The sequence below is a fragment of the Alosa alosa genome, chromosome 2 (assembly GCF_017589495.1).
Source record: "Alosa alosa isolate M-15738 ecotype Scorff River chromosome 2, AALO_Geno_1.1, whole genome shotgun sequence".
In the NCBI taxonomy this organism is placed as follows: Eukaryota; Metazoa; Chordata; class Actinopteri; order Clupeiformes; family Clupeidae; genus Alosa; species Alosa alosa.
The window spans coordinates 26,625,035-26,647,314 of NC_063190.1; the positions used below are offsets into that span (position 1 = coordinate 26,625,035).

General features: G+C 41.3%; 1 protein-coding gene across 2 annotated transcripts; it reads right to left on the bottom strand.

Annotated features, from left to right (window-relative positions):
• Positions 1-20: 20 nt before the first annotated feature.
• On the bottom strand, positions 21-21,012 carry map4k6 (mitogen-activated protein kinase kinase kinase kinase 6). Of its 2 annotated transcripts, none has more exons than XM_048268894.1 (32): positions 20,282-21,012; positions 18,027-18,084; positions 17,582-17,672; positions 17,413-17,477; positions 16,787-16,842; positions 16,564-16,611; positions 16,134-16,176; positions 15,890-15,962; positions 15,074-15,205; positions 14,172-14,234; positions 13,667-13,748; positions 12,297-12,407; positions 11,800-11,878; positions 10,422-10,480; positions 10,267-10,313; positions 9,936-9,971; positions 9,625-9,670; positions 9,020-9,323; positions 8,341-8,453; positions 8,061-8,102; positions 7,596-7,680; positions 6,947-7,026; positions 5,754-5,814; positions 5,402-5,525; positions 3,753-3,811; positions 3,176-3,279; positions 2,871-3,048; positions 2,447-2,515; positions 1,146-1,232; positions 660-730; positions 367-422; positions 21-253 (listed from the first exon to the last, which is right to left on the bottom strand). In XM_048268894.1, the coding sequence occupies exons 1-32, from the start codon at positions 20,417-20,419 to the stop codon at positions 166-168; spliced, it is 2,748 nt and encodes a 915-aa protein (XP_048124851.1). In that variant the 5' UTR covers positions 20,420-21,012; the 3' UTR covers positions 21-165. The 2 variants fall into 2 exon arrangements, with proteins under 2 accessions (XP_048124851.1, XP_048124850.1); XM_048268893.1 differs by having other exon boundaries at positions 5,402-5,552.
• Between the last annotated feature and the right edge of the window lie 1,268 nt (positions 21,013-22,280).

Sequence of the window (22,280 nt, forward strand, 5' to 3'; positions counted from 1 at the left end):
GGGAGCTTTGCTCTGGGGATCTCTCTGCTGTAGCTCACAGCGTTGCTCCATCACTATCCCCTCTGCTTTCTGAAGGACGACCATCTAAGGGCTGGTCTTCATATCCTCCGTGGGTGTGTGGAGACTATGTCCCGGTCCCGAGTCCAAATCCCCTGTGTGTTCCTCTCAGTAGCTGCTCTCATGGCCTGTGAGGATGTACAGGTTGCTGGCAGCGGATGGATCCTCTGTGGGTGTGCTCTGGAGAATGATGTCCCTGCATGGTAGAAAGCGGTGTGAGGTTTACATGTTGGCCATCATGCGGAGGCTGAGTAGGTGTGTATACTACAATAGATATTAGTGTGGATACCAGAAGTGATGATAACATACCTATTTGTCCCTAAGACTTTGAATATGCGACTTTTGTCTGTTATCTCCTGCGTTACCTGTAGTAAAAACAAACCAAACAAAAAAAATATTAACATCAAGTGGCCAGACTCTGGTACAGCATGGGGAAAATACTGTTGAGATGTGGCTTGCAGTTTAATAAGTAATATGCATTGAACAATCTTTCAAATAGGCCGGTATAGTGAGAGGCGACAGAGGTGTATCCAAGACCCCTTATGTCAGTGTGCTTTCATTAACTTGGGTTTCACTGGAACTGAAGTTTCAAATGACATCACCTCATTCTTACAGAGGCTCCTCCCACCGAGTCCATGTTTCCAGAAGGCAAGGGCACTGTCCTGCAAACACACTAGAGAGCAAGAAAAGCCTTTTTACTATAAGACATGACAAAACATAGCAGAGCATTCCACTGTTTGAACATTTACAGATGTGGTATGTTAAAACCAAACTACGCGCCATCATCACTTCATATTGGGATCTGGGAGTACCAGGGACACGGTTGATGCATAGTGCTGCAAAACTGAATCTCTCCACACCAAACACGACACATTGTACAGTCTGTATTCATTATTCATATGGGGACAACGACAGTTGAAACAACATTATTCCACATCCTCTGGTCTGTGTAGCAGGACATGACATCTAAAAACACAATTCCCACGAGACATTACAAATTTGGCTCATAAAAAATATAAACAAACAACAAGAAGTAAGCATGCATGCGCGAGCACACACCACACACACACACACACACACACACTCACCCAAAGTCTCAATGGAAAAATCAAAGGTGAGCGCTGAGGCCATGTTTTTGATGGGACATCCCTGTAGATCCACAATTTTCACAGTTTCTGTAGGGAAGGGGCACAATACGAGGTCAAAACTGTAATATGGTTACGCAAAGTCATTGTATAAACAACAATGCAATAATATATCTATAAATAGATAAATTATTTTATAATTCAAGCAGAGTTGATGTTTTAACAAGGATTAGAATTGAAAGGGGCTGTCTAATAACTCCAAACTCTATTCTACTCTACTCTATTTTGTTCTGCATTGTTGCTCTCAGCAGCACAGAGAGTTCTCCAAATGCAGACACCCATGTCTATTCCTGTTCTAAGCCATTAGACAGAGCAGTGTTTACATACACAGACAGGCAAGACCGTGGTGCTAATCTCCCGAACTCGGTTTACGATGTGCCAATCCATCCACACAACCCCACAACTATGTCAACAATTGACACCTGTTGCACTTGATGTAAACATGGTTTATGCAGGCTGTTCTCTGAACAGCACTATGTTCTTAGTGACGGTTGTTCCCGTAATCCAAGCCATGGTCACAAACTCAGTAAAGTCCCTAACTGCTATAGGATTTATTTTAGGACCATTACCACCACTGGACACAAGAGGGCACTAACATGACTATACACAGATATTCCACCAAAGGCACTACATACTGTATTTAAAACAAATACATTTCACATCTGTGACTACCTGAAAATCTTTGTGCAAGGTGAACTACTGCAACATTTAGACAGAACAGAGTTCATAAAGAAATTATTATAATCTCTCTTAGGGTCATATATTTAAACAATTGCTCTTATCAGCAGACCCAAGTAGAAGCCTGATAAAGTCATATGTTTCAAGGATCAGCATAGTTCACATCAGAAATGTTAGGCTACTCTCCATATACAAAATGGTTCAGGTCAGCAAACCATTTGAACCACTTTACTTCACAGAATCAATCCATCTCAGTTTGCATTATGCATTATAAGTGCTGAATTTTCGTAAAAAATGAAAGAAATTCACTCAGATGACTGGGATCTAATGTTAAAGTTTAAAGCACTTTGGGTCAACCCTGTTGCGTTAAATGTGCTATGTAAATAAATTAACTTGACTTGATTAAAAGTGCTGTGTCTCATAATTCTGCCTCAGTATTCACAGCTTACAGGCTTCCTCCATGGTGTGCTACGCCACCATGGAGGAAGTCACAGGCAGTAATAGAGAAGGGTTGGCCCTCTTCCTGCTTGGGGCAACAGGAAATGAGGAAATAAAGATGAACTCACTTTCCAGTGCAATCAGAACGGTGTCTCTGTCCAGCTGAGTTACCTGCTGCACACTGAGAGATTCGCCATCTGTCAACACACACACACACACACACACACACACACTATGTTGCAATTTTATTCAAATTAGAAGGATGGATCTCTTTAAAGCACAGTGCTGACAACACAATGATGAATGAACTGAAGAAGAACACTATGATCATTGGGGAAAAAATAATTTGCATAGTCTACCAAACCAAAGCACCAACCTCCTCCACATTCCCCTACCAGGCTTTTTGTCATCACTGATTTGTTATGACTTGTGACTAATGACTCAACATTTTCAACAGGAACAACATTCTGAACTGACATCAGGAGTGACATGTTTGTGCAGCACAATAGTAGGGCCTAGTGGGACCATACACAGGTTCCGTGCATTCAGTACCTGGCTTGTCCTGAGGGGTATCGTCCAGGCGGATGAGGTCAAACTTCAGCTGCCCGTTAGTGTGTGCTGTGTGTGGCGAGTGACCTTTGACCCCTATACACAACAGCGGCAGCTCCTCGCTCTCCACCACCAGGAGCTCAACGATGGGCAGCGACTCGGGCAAACTCATCGCTATGTGCTGGGCAAGGGGGCAGAGATTAATATTTAGTCAACTATCTACACAGAGCTTATCTCTGTGCTTCATTATTGCTCTCGTGCCTGTTTGTACTGTTCCACAATACAGGTGTCTGTGGGTGGTTGCTTACCTTAAGTTGCATAAACTTCTGCAGCGGATCATACCACAAAAGAAGAACTAAACCAGAAGGCACCAAGGCACAAAGGAAGGTGCTATCTGTGTAGGGGTTACGCACTGAGAGAAAGAGAAAGAAAGAGAAAGAGAAAAGAGAGAGAGAGAGAGAGAGAGAGAGATTGGTTCATTATGGCATTGAGGGCATTGAGAGAGAGGACAGAAAGAGAGAGAGAGAGAGAGAGAGATATTGGTTCATTATGGCATTGAGGGTATTGAGAGAGAGAGAGAGAGGGAGAGAGAGAGAGAGAGAGAGAGAGAGAGAGAGAGAGAGGGAGGGAGAGAGAGAGAGAGATTGTTTCATTATGGCATTGAGGGTATTGAGAGAGAGAGAGAACAGAAAGAGAGAGAGAGGGAGAGAGAGAGAAAGAGAGAGAGAGGGAGAGAGAGAGAGAGAGATTGTTTCATTATGGCATTGAGGGAATTGAGAGAGAGAACTGAGAGAGAACAGAGAGAGAGAGAGATACAGGTGGTTGATGATGGCTGGTGTTTAACAACAAAGGCTCATTCTTTGATCCACAGACGTGCTTTCTCACCTACACGACACCCACGGCAGCCTTTAGTGTCTGGTATCTTCACAGACATGGAGTACTTCCTGCAGGGGCAGAGCATGCCACATGTCAGTGTGCACCTAACAGTGGTGGAATGTAACGAAGTACAAATACTTCGTTACTGTACTTAAGTAAATTTTCCGTATTACGTATTTGTACTTTACTTAAGTAGAATCTATAGTGCATACTTTTGACTTTTACTTCGTTACATTTTGCAGCATTTATCTGTACTTTTACTCCGCTACATTTCTACACCACCATCGTTCCTTTTTACATTACATTTTATGATCAGTTTTTTTTTCTCTTTGACAAACACGTTTGTTTCACCAGGGGGCTGGGTTGCTAAAGATCGTGCTACGTGCCCTGCTTCTAAATCTTTGAAACTAGTCTAGACCAGGCAAAGTGTGAGCTGGTAGCCATCTGCATTTGGTAGGCTATATTCACCAGACCCATGGCTATACTGGACATGCAACTGTGTTCTGTGCCCTGAGCATATGCTTGCCATTCTCTGTCTATTATCTGGAGCAGGGCCTCGTCTCCGATGAGATTGCGAGTCCGCGGAGCAGCGAAGTTACAGGCTATGCCCATTCGTCTGTCACACGTCTGATCATTTGCGGCACAAATAAATGGTAGACTATAGAACCGATGTCCAAAAAAAACTAAACATGTTCCGGATTAAAATATTTCTTAATTGTGTGATCAAATAAAGAGGCATAGCCTACATTTGGGGGGTAGTAAAGTGAGCGCTCATTCAATGTTTATGCGCGTCTGCGCAAGTGAAACTGAACCTTATCATAAAGACACCTTTCTCAACAACTTTTCTCTTCAATCTGGACCAGCAGAATTGGCATTATGATCCACTGGACGTTTCCCTTGTCTACCCCGATAAACTTCAGCCTCTCGTGTTTTGCTGAATGATACTTAACTCAGCAGATCACGATAACCAGAATTAGTCTCCAGAATTGTAAGTCAGAATGTAAACTGGGCCACGGATGGTAAGCACAATTACATCAGCTTAAAACTATCTAGCCTAGTATAACCTAAAACAGCTTTATTAAAATGCCACAGCTCATAGGCTACTGATTTTTTTATAGGCCTAGATTTTAAGATAATAAATCATTATGCAAGTACTTTTACTTTTAATACTTAAAGTACATTTAAAATCAGGTACTTTTTACTTTTACTTAAGTAGGGTTGGCATTGTGGTACTTTTACTTTTACTAAAGTAAATATTTCTCTGCTTATATTACTTTTACTTAAGTACTGAGTTTCAGTACTTCCTCCACCACTGGCACCTAACTACATTTCAGTGTGCACCTAACTACATTTCAGTGAATGCATTGAAGATGCATTTTCTTGAAGATGTTAGGATGGCCCGGTACAAAACTGGCTGACTATCTGGCTGAATGATTTTTTTAGGAAAAGAAACAATTATTTAAAATGAATTACTTGATGGTCCCTTTTCTTATGTCTTAACCTAACATATGATGCATCACATTTAATTAGCTTAATAACTCAATTTGTCAAAAATGTTTACCTGTACAATCTGTAAATGAACAGTGGCTACTACTACTGGTATTCTCTGACTAATCTCTGTGTATGGTGTGTGACTGTGTCCACGTGCGTCCACTCACTTGGAGTTGATCCTGGTGCTGAGGCGGTGTGCGTTGATGGACAGGTGGCCCTGCCTCCTCTGCATGTTTCGCCGCTCATCGAAGAGTGCCGGGAGGCTGTGGGAGGAGAGCTGCGAGGACTTGCCTGTGAACCAATCAGAGGCAAGGTCACCTGGGGTGAGGTCAAGAGGTGATACAGTCTGTGGCCTCTACTTACACAAAGTCTGAGTTTCGAATAACATACACAAGCTCAAACTTCAGCACAGAGCCAAGAATGACTACAGACTGAAAGCATTGCATCCCATGGGGCATTTTCCCTATATATTTTCATAGTGACACAAAAATATGTTGTCTAAGCAACGAGAGGAATTACCTGCAACAGACATCAGCACATTGTTCATGACATACAGCCAGGTGCATCTCTGGGGAAGGAGCTGTATCACAGGGCATACATGTGCACTGGTCACACATAATAACTACCCTATTACAGTCTTTGTCTTTTGTAAATGGACCCTTTCAACAAAGTAAACAAAAACAATGCTTAAACGTTCTATTTGGGCCCCAATCTACTTCCTCTGCATTAAGATAACATATGGAATGTTAAAAAGGAAGTCTTGTGGGGCCAACTATGATGCTGATAATGGAACTCTCTTGAAAGGGTCCATATGCTCATACAATCAAATTGGAACACTTCATACAGGCACATTAACTGTCTATTAGAACATAATTTGTAATAATAAAATGCAATGAAATGTCACAATAAAATGACAAATACAGTTAGGCTCATACGTTTTTGAACCCATGCTAAAGTTGACTAAAAAGAGGAATATAAAATCATCTTTTAGAAATTGATCTTAATGCCTTAAGTAAAAAAAATGAGGAAATATCCAACCTTTAAGGACACCAATTTTCTTTGTGAATGAATACTGTCTCATAAATATGTATTCGCACCCCTATATTAAATTCAAATAGAGGCAGGCAGATTTTTATTTTTAAAGGTCAGTTATTTCATGGATCCAGGATACTATGCATCCTGATAAAGTTCCCTTGGCCTTTGGAATTAAAATAGCCCCACATCATCACATACCTTTCATGGTGTTATTTCAGCTAGCCTATTAGCTGGTTTGATGCTCATTGAGCTCAATGCAAATCAAACCAGCTAATAGGCTAACTGAATACTTGTGAATATTTATGACCCCTATATTTTAAGGGAGAACATTTATTTAATTATGATTTTAATTATGATTAATTATGATTATTCCTTCACAAAGAAAATTGGTGTCCTTAAAGGTTGGAGTTTTCCTCATTTTTTTAAATTAAGGCATTAAGATCAATTTCCAAAAGATTATGCTTTAGCTTTAGCATGGGTTCAAAAACATATGAGCCGAACTGTATATACCTAACCCTGTGTGCTTACATACGTATGCCATATAACATTATTAAGTGAGGCTAAACTCCATACCAGTGACAGAGGGATTTAATATTTTTAATAAAAATATAGACACTAAGGTAGTTTGACCAGGGTGGCTTCAAATTGAAGAAAGTATGCATGAAAAAACGCTGTACCTTCTCCATGGTGTCCTCGTGGAGCTCGTGGAGGTTGAGGGTGTATATTCCCTCCTCTGCTCCCAGGATGAGGTACTGATCTGGGCACAGAGGAGGAACAACCACCACATCATAAACACAGTGGGAACTCATCTTTGTATCTCTATGTACTGTATGTTACTAAGTATAAGTATATATACTCTTTTGATCCCGTGAGGGAAATTTGGTCTCTGCATTTATCCCAATCCTTGAATTAGTGAAACACACTCAGCACACAGTAAACACACAGTGAGCTGCCTGCTACAGCGGCACTCGGGGAGCAGTAAGGGGTTAGGTGCCTTGCTCAAGGGCACTTCAGCCGTTCCTACTGGTCAGGGTTCGAACCAGCAACCCTCCGGTTACAAGTCCGAAGCCCTACTGCTACTGGTTATACACATGACCCAGACGGCCATGGCTACATATGTTATAGCCGTGTTATGACCCAGACATGATCCCTGTGTAATTATTATTATTATTATTATTATTATTAATAGTTGTTTTTTTATAAGATACTACAGGAATGCATTTTGATTGATGGAAAGATTGTATGGGTCTTCTGTTATCTAATATGGGAGTTACTGTAAAGTAGATGAATATAATGTTTTATTATTTCCTTCTTGGTGGAGTTTACCTTTGGTCTTTGGTAAAACCCACGTCACAGCACAATGGGTTTTCAGGGGACAACCGTTGAACACCTTAGAGAAACAGGCTCCCATCTAGAACACAGACACATGAGCTTTAGGTACAGTTCACTTGCCCTTATCAATACCAAACACAAAACACAAATGGAGGATGTGTTATTCATGTTGAAAAACTAGCACAATGAGTGAATATGATTATAAATCATTGAAGCTGCTATCAGCAGTAAGCATCTATTGCATTTCACTGACAGTTTGAAATATTAATCAGTGACTAAAATATTCAACAATGTCTCGTTGTATAACCAGACAGGGATCTTTTATAGACATGAACAATTGCGCTTGACAGTAATAATGCATATGCTCTGATAATGGTAACTATCAAAAATGCAGGTCTCACAAGCGAGATACTTTTGCAGTTTTGTTGCGAGTATTTATTTCCATAAAAGATGACTAACGTGCACGTGGGGTGTAGGGGGGAGCCCGTGGGAGTCAGACCTCTGTAGAGCAGAAAAAACATAATCACAACGTTACAACACTTAATCATAACAAACAATCAAACAAATAAACAAAAACAGACTTATTGCACAGCCTGTGTTTCTCAGCACCACAGAATTCATTCAATCCCTGTATTCTTAGGTCAGTGTAACATTTTGTATGTAATATTTAAGGTTTCTTTCATTTATTTATGTCTTCCTATTATTCCACTGGGAATACTTCCTGCGGAGTCCCACTCACCGACTCCTCGGTCTTCCTGCGAAGCGTGCTCCATTCTGGCGACAGAGGAGGCTGGCGAGTCGGAGGCGCGTCCCTCCCCGTTTTTCCCCCCGGCTCCTTGGGAACACCGCCCCCTGGAGGCACAAATGTGTCACTGCAATCCCACAGTTTCAAGTCTCCCCCACGCAAGCAGGGTTTAGACATTAGAGGGGGAAGGAATGGAAACACTCTGAGGAATGAGCCAGTCTTCTCTGTTCTGACCACAGCGGCATGCTCGATAATCACCCCTCTGTACCCTCCACTTCACGTCACTGTGGGCCAGGGTTGGGGAGTAGTTCAACTCCATGGCATTAGTGTGAGCAAGATTTTAGGATCAGACTTGACTGAATGTGAATAAAGCTATGGTGAAATGGAGTGTAAAGCAACAATGAAGTAATGAAGGACTGTTATGGAACTGCTCTATGATGCTGTGCAAAATAAAACAAACGATCACACAAGACCTAACCCTGCTTTAGACAAACATACAAAGTGGAGAACATCTTTGGAATAAACAGCTCAGTTCTAACCACCATTATTGTGCAATATAATCAAAGCCTATGCCTAGCATAGGGAAGGCATTCAGAGGAGGAGTGGGAGCACCGCAGTCACCGCGGTGGACGTGGTGACCAAGATGACCATGGTAACCATGGTGGTGGTTTACCTTCCGTGGGGGAGGAGAGCAGCGAGCTGAGACTCATCGAGGACTCGGAGAAGAGCGCCGAGTCGGAGAAGAGCTCCGAGCCGGCCAGCAGCGAGAGCGAGAGGTCACAGAGGCCCGAGCCACCCAGGAGGGGCGACTCGTCCAGGAGGGGAGCCGGAGCGCTGCCCGGGGTCTTAGCGTTGAGCGGGGTGGAGGAGATGGAGGTGATGGAGGAGGAGACGGAGGACGTGGAGGACAACTCTGACACCACGGTGCCTCTCTTCACAGTGCCATATTTGTCCTCATCATCAGAGCCTGGGGAATCCTGGGTTATCAAAAAACAGATGTGAGGAGTGTTGCTTAGCCTTTGAGCAGCTTGTATTTACTGTACTGGATTCACTCATGCAATCAGCCAGTCAAAGACGTTGTTCTAACTCCTATGTCTATGACAGAGTTTATTAATGTTTGAATGAAGTACCACAATTTCAGTAATTTGAGTTAAACTGCCAACGATAACTCTGCATAGCACCGTACTAAGCCTGCTAAAGTATCCAAATATCCTCCAAAGGTCAAATAAGTTTGACATTGTTTGTTTGTGTGATTCCTACCTACAGCCACAGACTTACATTTGCATTCCCTCCAGCAGGCAGAGCCCTCTTGATGGTTAGACTTCTGTAATTAAAATGCAATGCTCAATAGACATGAAACAACTACAGACATTAAATACAACATTTGAATGTGTCAGTGACTCAAAGTAACTTCTACTGAAGTATTAGTTAAGACTCCTAGTAGTCAAGGGACGTCATAAGTTGTTAAACATAAAGGGCCTTGATATACAATTATATATAATACTACAAATAAATGAAATCATAGCGGAAACTTTAGCTTTAGCACACTGACTCGTAGGATAAAAATAATGGCTTTCTGGTTTTCTTACCTCTGCAATGCCTCCTCAACACTTTCCAACAAACTCCTACAAAAAATCCAAATAGTTTAGCTTCATCTATAAACCTTTATAGGAACCATAAGAGAATATGTGCATGTACACACACACACACACACACACACACACACACACACCAGGGTTGTGCAAAATTCGAATTGCAATGCAGGTGAAATTGAAGAATTGAATTGGAATTTAAGAGCCAGCTTCAATTCAATTCTGGACTTTTGCACAACCCTCACACACACACACACACACACACACACACACACACACACACACACGCACACACACACTGACAGACAGACAGAGAGAGAGCACTTACGGGGAGTCCTTGCTGACCCCAATGGTACTCCATTCATCATACAGGGCCTGTTGAGAAGTCACACAGTTAACCTGACTTTCCTCCTTACATTCTCTTTACTTACATATTACTTTCAACAGAAAAAAATACCACAAATAATAAAACAAACATCCTACCAGGTCAGGGGTGGGATCAGTCTCTTTCCTTATGGGAGGTCCAAATTTCATGTGATCAACTAAAAAAGACCACAATGGAGAATTCTTCCATCTCATTTCATTGCTCTTACAATAAATACATTTTTAAAAATCCATTACCACAGTACTAGTAACAGACTGTATAATCAGGGACTTTGAACAGGCCCAGGACATCTAAAACGGGCTCAAATGTTTTCAAGGTTCAAAAGTAAATACACATGCACAAACAGCACCCTATAATTGCTCCCCTCAAGGACTTTCATTTTCAAAAAGATCTGTATGAGTATAAACCCTGTTACTTCTCCCTGGTAAACAGGAACTGAGCATGGTGCCTAAGTCTTTGTACTGCGTGTCAGAAAGCATGTAAGGCACGCACAACAATACAAGAGCTTTGCAAATGGAGAAAAGACTAGGAATGTGGCGCAGAGTGTGCTAATGAATGAAGTACCAACAGACAATAATTACTGTTAATTGAAAGCTTTAATGTATCTTTTGTTGACAAAGCTATTTTCATTTTTATCTTATGAGAGGTGTTGTTCATTCATTGTTCATTAAAAAAGGTCATTTCTGTTGTCAGGAAAACACCTGGCTAATGACTGCAATGTTTTAGTCACTATGCTTTGCTCACCATGCAGTCACTTCATACAGGGCGTAGCCTCTCCGGAAATGACACTTTCACACTAAAAATATCCTGTTAATGTGTTTTATGACTGCAGTTAATACAGTCCTGTACTACACCCCCCACACACACACACACACACACACACGCACACACACGCACACACACGCACACACACACACACACACACACGCGTGGCGCATACGCACACATAGCTGTCAACACTGCCCTCTTTCATGTTTTCTGGAGTGGCCTCTCATTGCTGCAGTGGCTATGGGTGCCCTTCTGGAACTGGCGTGGTTCCATGCCATTCTGGAACCCAGAGCAGTATCCAAACAATAGGCTCTCAGTGGCCGGCCCTGTCTCCCTCATCACTGCTGGGGTGGTCAGATTTACCAGAGAGCTCAGGGGCGCCAATTCAGTCAAAACTGCAATGCCAATACACTGCAGCACGAGCCAAACCAATAAAAGTGTAATCAATATGAAAAACAACCACCTCTTTGCTATGGTATTAAATGCAAAAGAATGGTGTTGTTGTCATGACACCAAAATAAAAGCAAGACCACTAAAACCATGAATGAGCTAATGTAGTCAAAGTTCTTTTGACATGCTTCCAATCCCACCACATCTTGCATCAACTTCACGTCATGCTATATTCAGCATACAAAATAAACCGGCTGAGGTTTTTGATGTGATAAACAATAAACAAGCAGCAGACTAGAGATGAGCCCCAGTACTTACACTGCTCCTCCGACTGGGTCCTCTGGACAAGCAGGTGTTTCCCCAACGACTGGATCTTATCCGGGAAGGCACTGCAGGTCTGCATACACACAAGCAGTACATAGTGACCATATGCATGGTATTTACACCAATATGTGTTTATGTTTCCAGATTTGTTGTAGATGAAATACTCATAAACACATGCAGATGAGTATGCTCATGTACTGTATGTATGCACTCATTCACACACACACACTCACACACACACACACACACACACACACACACGAGTGCTGTGTTTCATACTGCCAAATAGGGCAGATGCTTAAGATGACTTGCCAACAGTCCAAACAAAAAGTTGTCCCTGAGGGCTACGCTAGTTCTGACACTAGTTGGAAGCACTTTGTTTACAAATGCCTCTGTTGATAATCCAACATTAGCTCAAAGGCTTGGGAATGAGTTCTACTGCAGATTGTGAAAAAAAGGAGCAAAGTAACAGACTGCCGGCCTTTACTTACCTCAAGGTCACTTTCGTCCATGGTGAGTGTCGTCTGCAGGTCAGGGTTGTTGGCCATGTCCAGCAGCTCGATGGCCAGGGTCCGAGTCAACAGCTGAGTGACAAATGCATGCTGGGAAAAGAACACATTCACCAGGACAGGAATGTGTCCGAATCAACAGAGCGGGGCTTGAGTCTGCTGTATTTATTCAGTTACAAACCACACTTCCTTCCAAGTCAAAGTCACAGGCCCATAACTCAACAGTAAAAGACATCCCAGGGACATGGGGCTTGACTGCGCTTACATTTTACTTTAGAGAAAAAAAAGATAATTTTAATAAATCATTTCATGACAGTAAGGTAATGTTAGATATCAATCTACATTCAGATTATAAAGCTTTTATTTATTTGGTCTTTTTATGAAAAGATTTTCATCTATTTTGTGATCATGAATTATCAGTAATCAACAATCAGTAAACTTATTTAAATGTCCCTTGTGGGTTTCCCCAGTCAAGGAAAGCTCACTCGTCTCATTTATTCTGTAATTCTTGAGGCATCTGATCATTCCAAGATAAATTAAATAAATGTGAAATTTTGTCACACCACTGGCATTTGTGATGAACATAAGGCTGCTATGGTCTGCAATGTACAGACCAAATGTTTGTTTCAACACAAATACTGTATGTTCACTGCATTGGAGACTGCATCTGTTCCTGCTTATAAAACAAACATGATGGCAGAGCTTTTTTTGAGAGACATTTGACAGACCATTATAAAACAAATGTTCTGTTCACCACAAATAGAGACACACACACACACACACACACACACACATTTACTGTCCACAGAGGGGCAATTTCACATGAATTCTGATTTATGCAGAAAAAAGAAGGTCGAAGCAATTTACTTCCATATTAGAGTTTAATCTTCACGGAGGATGGCTGATGGGCCACTATTTGTGTATTATATTTCATAAGCATTGTCACGCACCACGACACCAGAGATTTAGAGGAAAATGAGGAGCTCATGCACCATCATGCTATTATCTTAAGAGCAGGCCGTTAGGCAGGGATTATGGGGCCTACTATATGAAAACAAAGGGAATGGGGGTCGCGCTGCATAATGCTGGCACGCTGCCCAAAGACTGCAACCAGAACTGTCCAGTTCATAACACTGGAAACATTTAAAAAAAACATTCTTTTAAAGTAGAGATCAGATTAAAAATGATTCCAAAACTTTCCATTCACACTGCCCTAAAAGTGATACAACCAAAATGCTCTGAGTGACTCCAACATGCATGATTAAAAGCCGAACGAGTTTAAACGTATATTTAGCACATGTGTTATATCTGCCATATATATATATCGGCAGATATATGTAATGTGCTGTTACCTGTAAGAGTTTTTCGGCTGTTGGTCTGCGGCGTGGGCTCTTGGTCAGCGCCGCCTTCACAAAATTATGAAACTCAGCTGACCTGAGAAAGCCATTTGGTGAGAGATAATGATGCAAGTCATCAAAACAAGCTTTAGATGAAATCACTCTAACATGTCTGACATCAGTCAGTCTTTCAACTAGGTCATGGTATACCAAGAGTATTAAAACAACATTTTCATTGCTACAGTATGCTGTATTTGTTGCTATGAAGACAAAGGGATAATTAAGATACATTTAAGCACGTTCTTCTTGCTTATATTACCAGTACTTCTCTATACTGTAGAGCATAAAAAACTAGTATCCACATCCACAATCCACATTTTCATCATTCAACATCAAGGAACAGCTGACAGTGTTTCACCCGTAGCAACACATTGGGTTCCCTAAAAGTTATGTGTCAGATGTGTGCAGAGGTCTTTAGTAGGGAGAGTCAGTGTGCTGGCATATGCAGTAGGGACATTACCATTTGGTCTTCTCCTTGAGTTTGGGTGGCTGGAAGCTGCTCTTGGACATGACCATTAAGGCTCTGGAGGGAGATGAAGGAGATATGTCCAAACGTATTAGGACATAACACCATTACATGGCAAGAAAACAATGGCTGACCTACACTTCCTCCATTTACTGATGCAAGAAGACACAGTTGTTGACACTATTATGTCAACCTCAAAGGAGATCACTTTGTATGTACTGTATAATCTTAGGTATCCCTGTGGTCTTACTTTTTTGCTTTCTCCCTTAAAAGCTCATGTTCCCATGTCATTCTTACAGGTCAGCCTGTTGGTTCAGTGCAGACAATTACAGAAGAATGTCTCACAGTAACTGGCAGACCGAGTGACGCGACAGCACACTTACACTGTTGACCCTGTCCCACTCATGACTCATACTGTACGTGATCCATATAATGACCTTCCAACTTCCTGTGCACAACATTAACTTCCTGCCCAAAGCACAGGACTCTTCTGGCAATAGGAGTAGTAGCAGTGGCAAGAGACATAACAGTAGTTATAACGTGCATATGCAGGCAACAGCAATAGCCTGCATAAACAGAGTAGATTTTAGATACACCTAAAAGTTTGTTGTTTATGGTGGCATTCCAAAACCTCTGCTGTCAGTAACACCATGTCATCTCTAAACTGAAAGGTCATTTTAACTCCAAATACATTAAATGATCTCTCCCTTTTCATAGTAAAGTAAGGACAAGCCTAACCCTTAGAAAGACCTTTGACTTCATTAGGTCTACTGAAATAACCTAATAGTCGATTACATGCAGTGTGCATGCATTGCTACCGGCCTGAAACGGCAGGCTCTGGAGTTGGGCTAGCTTTAGCAACAGCGCTAGCCACAGCACCACAGGCTCCAGCTCACCTCATGGGGTGCAGGTCGAACATGGGCGGCTGAAGCTCGGCCAGCTCGATGGCGGTGATGCCCACCGCCCAGATATCACACAGCTGGTTGTACCCTCCCTTCTTTTCCACTGCAGCCACCTCTGGGGCCATCCTGAGGAGAGACCAGCAGGAAGCTACTGAGCAAGTGAGGAGTCTTCCGCACATGTGCACAGGCTCATTGACTGGCTATGCAGAATTATATATACAGGACTACAGAAGATGTTTTTTGATAAAGCATAACTGGAAATAGGGTCATTGATAATGACAATGGCCTTGTCACCAATTGCTCATATTATTGGTTAATAAACTGTTTATGAACTGTAAATAATAATAAAAAAATGTAATTACAATGGTATGAGACTGTCGTTGCAATTGTTGTTAGCTTTGTCTGAGAGTTTAAATTTCTGTGCTCATAGAAAAACCGAAACGTATAATCTGTACTACTAAAAACAAAAACCATATCTGTCTCATTTCCCATCTCTTACAAAATAGAAGAAGTGATGTTTTGACCTGTTCTGTTCCTCCTAGAGCATACAGATACATTTGTTTTCATTTGTTCAACACTTTAGGTGGATCTCAAGCATGTACTTTCATAACCACTATGGTCTCTCAATGCAATGTTTCTGTTGAAGAACCTGGAAAAATGGCTCTTTTTACTACTATACCACTAAAATGTTACTGTTGATGTTAGAAATGTAATTGTTAGCTCATATATGTAGGTATGAATTTAGTGTGAGGCAGATATGGATTCCCATTAGATGATTTAGTGAATGCTAAATCTGCTAAGACTGCTTACCAGTAGGGTGTCCCAATGAAAGACTTCCTCTTTGAGACCGAAGCATTAATCTCAGCTGCTACCCCAAAATCCGCTATGTAAAGCAAGAAGATTCAAGAACAAAATCCGAAATGATCATTTTAAGAATGTGTGTGTGTGTGTGTGTGTGTGTGTGTGTGTGTGTGTGTGTGTGTGTGTGTGTGTGAGAGAGATTGAGAATGAGGGAGATTATATTTATTCTGAATGCAAGGTGAGTGTTACTGACCCAGTTTGACGTCTCCTCGCTCGGTCAGGAGAATGTTAGCTCCCTGCAATTGACACAAAGTGACACAATGAGCGCAGACACCACAGCCTCACATGAAGACAATTACATCTCTCTCTGCCTCACACACAGGCGTGAACACACACGCACACACACGCACGCACACACACACACACACACACATGCGCACACACACACACACACACACACACACACACACACACACACACACACACACACACACAGACACGCACACACACACACACAACCATTCTATATAAATTAAACCATTGAGAAATTACAAACTATACTATAACACGATTTTAACATTGGCCCAACGACAAGGTCAAATACTGGACAACAGGGTCAAAAACTGGACAAGATAGTACTGTAGTATTGTAGTGTGGATATAATAGAATGCTTTGACCATTACTTTAATGTCTCTGTGCATCTTTCCCATTTGGTGCAGATAGTGCAGCCCCTGTTGAGGGAGAAAGCAGAGGTAGAAATCCCCAATGAGAGATGGCAGACAGGAGAAGAATGATATCAAACAGACAGACACACAGTCGTGTCATAGTACAGCTAAACCTTTGTGTGTAGAGATACAAAGGCGCCTGTGATGCACTGTGTGTGGGTCGTGGGGTTTACACACCCACCTGTAGTGTTTCCCGACTCACGTACGCAATCTGTCTCTCCTTCAGGGGTCCAGTCACTAAGAGAACAAGAACAGGGAGCAAGAACATGGAACATTAACAACATGGAACATGAACAAGAACAGGAACATGACTAATAACGAGATAATGAACAGACTCTAGAACAAGACTCGATTACTCTTTTTTAAATTTAGATTAGATTTAGATTCAACTTTATTGCCATTGTGCAGAGTACAAGTACAGAGACAACAAAATGCAGTTAGCGTCTAACCAGAAGTGCAAAAAAGCACAAGTGCAATGTGAAAAGTATAGACAGGTAGTGCAGAGTAAACAATATATGACATATAGTGTAGTGTGGACAGTATTATATACAGTAAAGCAAGTGGCATGGTTCACAGTAAGGTTATGTGCAGTGTATTAACAGTAACAGTAACTCTGACTTATTAGACAGACACTGGCAAGAGACAGATCAAGATCAGGCCCAGACGAGCCATCTGCCCCGTCAAGATATAAATCCTCATTACTATCCATTTACTAACAGATGGACAGATCCAGTGATACTTTCGATCCCGATTGGTGCCAAAAAAACAAAACATGTAGGCTAATGGGTCAAGTTAGGTCAAGCATACCGTGGTAAATGTCTTGCAAGGACCCTCCCCCACAGAATTCCATGCAAATCCAAAGCTTGTTGTTTCTGTCACAAGAGAAAGAGAGAAAGAGAGAGAGAGAGTTTTGGCTTTATTTGGAATGGGAGTCTAATGCAGATGAAGCTACAGTGCTTTCTCAGCAAAACCCAACCTGTGATAGCTGCCAAAGTAGGCCACAATGTTCTTGTGAGTACATTCCTTCATCATGGTGATCTCCTGCTGGATACTTGATAAATCTTCCCCTGAAGGAAAGTCAAAGATCCATTAGAAGCACAATAGTGTCATCTGGCCAAACTAACACATACAACAACAAATGCTGTTCCCCAAATCCATAACTTTGCCTACGAGCAACATTAAGCACTATCCATCAATACAGAAAGCAGATCAGTTGCTCACACCACATGATTGTTTGCAGTCTGTGCTACTAAATTTATCGGGCTGAGGCAGCCATTTGCACAGTTAGAAAACACCACTGTCTGTCAGATTCTATGCACATGCATCGTCATCTTAGGCCAAACTACCACAAAAATGTGGGTTTTGGGCATAGTGCAAAAGAACCTCTAAGGCACAAGTTTGAGTAAAGCATGAGAACTCACCAGGATCAAGCTTGATGACCTTGATGGCTGAAATGACAGATGTTTTGACATCGCGAGCCTTTGAAGGTTGAGAGAGAATAAAAGAGAACATTTACCAAATCATCTCTGACCACCAGAAGCCTTTAAGCAGGCTAAAAAGGATTCATCGTAATATGCAACATTCATGTTACTTCAATCTAACCAAGAGTATGAACATGTAAACAGAGCCGCCTTAGGCATTGAACGCTTCATGCATTCTGAATTTAGTCAATTCTGACAATTCCTAGAGAAGTGTTTGTGAAAACCTGTGAAAACTAGTGCTTTTTTTTTAAAACACATGGATACACTTTACTTTTCTCAGACGTTAAAAAAGTACTTTCTGTACACCAGTGTGGCCTACATCTTTCAATGGGGCTTTGTTTTCAGTACAGTTAGAGGCATGTGCTTTCATTTCCTGCAGGAGGCTGAATACCAGTGAAATTAAAAGGATTACAGGCCCACAGGCTTGCTCTGAAGTAGCTTGATTGGGGGGAAGCTGCGGATTCTGCCACCTTTGTCTGAACCAACTGCAGTTTCAGTTCATTTCCTGTAGATTTCACAAAGCCACTTGACATCATTCCCGAGACACTCTTCACAACATTGAACTAAGTGGAAATGCAATTGACTTTTAGGCTGGAGAAGGTTAGCCATTCAAGGCTATCTATGTCTTATTGTTTATCTAGGTGGGGTTCATCTACAATACACAGGCTTTGCAAACATTGATTGTATGCTTGCATCCAACCATAGGCCTGTTGCAGAATCATTTCAGAGACTTGTGCCCACACCTATGCTAGGACCTGTTTATTTCTAACCAGTTGGCTGCTGAGAGATCACTTCACATGTCATTAGTCTGAGTTACTGCTCATCATGGCCAGTGTTGCAATAACCTGGTTGACATTTGAACAGGGAAACTGGCTGGATGAGCAACAATTAATTATACAGTCAAAATCTTAGCAAGAAAAGGCCAAACAAATAAGATTAATATTTCAGCACAGCAGTCTTTGGGGTTCGCCATTCTGACTACCGTTTCCGTGGTGAACGACGCAGACACAGCCGACGCAGAACTTCGAAAGTTCACGCCGGCGTCGAGGCAACGCTGTAGTCATTGCGAAGTTGACGCAGAAACATAAATCAGCCTTAAGACATGACATGCACTCATATGCTCTCACGAGCAGATACATTGTCACTTCCTCTATTTCTACAGTACATGAACCTTACAATTATATGTTCTACAGTTTACCAGGAAATGTGACATGATAAGAGACAAACTACTCTAACTTGGCATCAGATTTGCTTAATTTTGGATTAGGCCAACTCTGTATGTTTTCAACAATGTTGTGTTGGTGGCCTTGGCAGTTGGTACATGCCCTTGGAATGAAATATTGTTTAGCAGGTTACTATGCTGTTGAGTAGAGGCCATGATATCAGAAGGTAAAGATGGCAGCAGACATCTTTCTATAAAATGCAGACATCTTCAAAGTCAAGGCTACATAAAGATGATAAGAGACTAGCATATAGGCTAAGTAAAACCAAGTTTGCGAAAAAATGTAACCCTCATTTCCTGTTTTCTTTCCTGTAGTACCCAAAAGACATCCTGTGATGATGAGACACTGTTTCACTGTGAAATCACAGCATACCTTGTAGACCTCATCTGTCAATGACAAGTTAACTGGCAAAACTGAGGGTGTTGAGAGACACCTTGCCAAATCATACAATGCACCAAAGATGAGAATGAATTGAGAATGATATAGCCTAATATCTGTTGACTTTCACAGATTGTGTGTAGTTATCTCCAGGTTGTTATATTTGGCCCTCCAGTAAACATGAAGTATCTTCCTGTGTGACTGTCTGACTTTGTGTATGTGTGTGTTTGTGTGTGTGGTACTACTTTTGTACAGTTACAGTACATTACAGGCTCATACGCAGGTCTCATAGCCTACTTTAAGGTCAGTGTGAGATTACAATTTTGATGTGCAATAACTCAACAAAACGTGCATTTGGACAAGGCGTTCTAATCACTCTTAGCGATGCTGATCTGCTCACAAAATGGCCTGATAATAGTGTATAGCCTGCCCTATACATTTACCAATGGTAGGTAACGTTAGTTGTACCATGCACAGCGCTGGCTAAATTGCCAGCCTGTTTTGCAGAGAATACAGAAAAGCTGCCATCAACCGTCTGTTGACTGCATAAAGTTTCACAACAAGGACATTGAGTTTTAAAACCACATAAAATACCTTGAAAACATCACCGTATGTCCCACTCCCAATCCTATGGATCAGTTCATAGTCGTCTAGTGGATTCGTATACAAGACCCCAATAGCATCATCCATGGTAGCTTCGGCGTGGTTGTTCGTAGTGCTCACCATAGACATGGTTCTCACGCCTCGGGGAAGCCTTGTGCGTCTCAAACGATTGGTATCCGAGTGTCAGCACTTCCTCAACCTCATCACGACCGAAACCGATAAAATGGCAGCTATCTGACCACCCTTCGTGCTGCAGCGTAATCCAAATATGCTCTGCGATGGCACTACGATTAATACTGCAGAATTTAATCTGACGTTGCCATCATTCTCAGGCTGAATGCCAAAAATGTCTGTAGCCTATGTGATGAACGCGGCTGTGTTGTTTTTGTCTAGACTGACTAACTGACCGACTGACACCTGCTGAAACAAAAACATTAAAAACCATGTTTCACATACATTAATGTAGCTATAAACACTGAAGTTGCACCACTACTAGCCACATTTCGACGATTCTGATCGTAGTCGAATATAATGTTACTAGGAGACTGGTTAAGAGCAGAGCACATTCTAAAATAAAGGCACTGAAATGTAATAGCTGTAAAAAATGTAAAAAGATGAATGGTACCGATAGGAGAATTAATGGTACAAAGAACAATGCCTTTACCACACTATCCCACGGGAGATAACGCTGCGATGCAAGATAACCTGTCCTATTTTGAAGAGTTGTCTGTCACATCGCGCTGTCACTGGTTGGTCGGATGGAGCCAAAATGTTATGAGCCAATCAGAATGAAGACGCAAAGTACACTCTAACATCCAATCAAAGGCAGCAATGTACTCTGTTAAAATTCCAAGTGTAGTTATCACTTAGGCTGCAAGTGCAGACTTTTGCTTTAACAGTGGCGGGAGACTGACTGGTTAATATCAATGGCACTCAACTGCAACTATGTACAACACGTCCTGATGAAGCCTAGAGATGTATAATGTGAGATTTAAAGTATTTCTGAATGCTATTTTGGGAAAGCTAAATCACAACGGTCATTGACATGGATAATCAATGTGTGGATCAAGCCCTATAAAAACGACATCATGATATCATATCAGCATGAAGACGAACAATTTAGTGATTTATCTCTGCCACCTAGTGGTTACATGTCATAAATGAATAACTTCGAACATAATATACCAGAGATATGCTGAGAAACGTCATAGAAATTTGGTGGATCTATATCCAAAGTAATTTACACCTGTATTTGTATTTACAATCATATATGGTTATGTAATTTAGCAGACACTTTTGTCAAAAGCGACTTACACTGTGTTCCAAATTATTATGCTAATTGGATTTAAGTGTCATAAACATGTATTTTTTTGTTTTTCAATTAAACTCATGGATGGCATTGTGTCTCAGGTCTCTTTGGATCATTGAAATCAATCTCACACCTGTGATAATTAGTCTGCCAGGTGAGCCTAATCAAAGGAAAACTACTTGGTTATGGTTATGGTTATGGATTTAGCAGACGCCTTTGTCCAAAGCGACACATAAATACAAAACAACATAATAATATTTAAAATTGAACAGGGAACAGATTAAAATGTAGGTCAAATATAGTAAGGAGAATAGTTGTAGTACACAATAATATCAATTCAAGCAATAGCCTAATAAAAAGCAATGTAAAAAAGGGGAAAGGCAATAATAAAACAATAATGTCAATTCAATCAATAATATAAAAACAATGACATGCTAAGACTACATTAAGGAGAATATCAATAATAAACAATAATGTCAAATTAATTAACAGCCCAATTAAAATAAAACAACATTATATAAACCATAACACATAAGCTTTAAACAACTAAGTATATGTTGAATAGGAATGTCTTTAGACCCCTCTTAAACGACCCAAAACTACCACAGGAACGGAGAGCACTGGGCAGTTCATTCCACCAACATGGAACCACTGAAGAAAAGAGTCTGGAATTAGACCCAG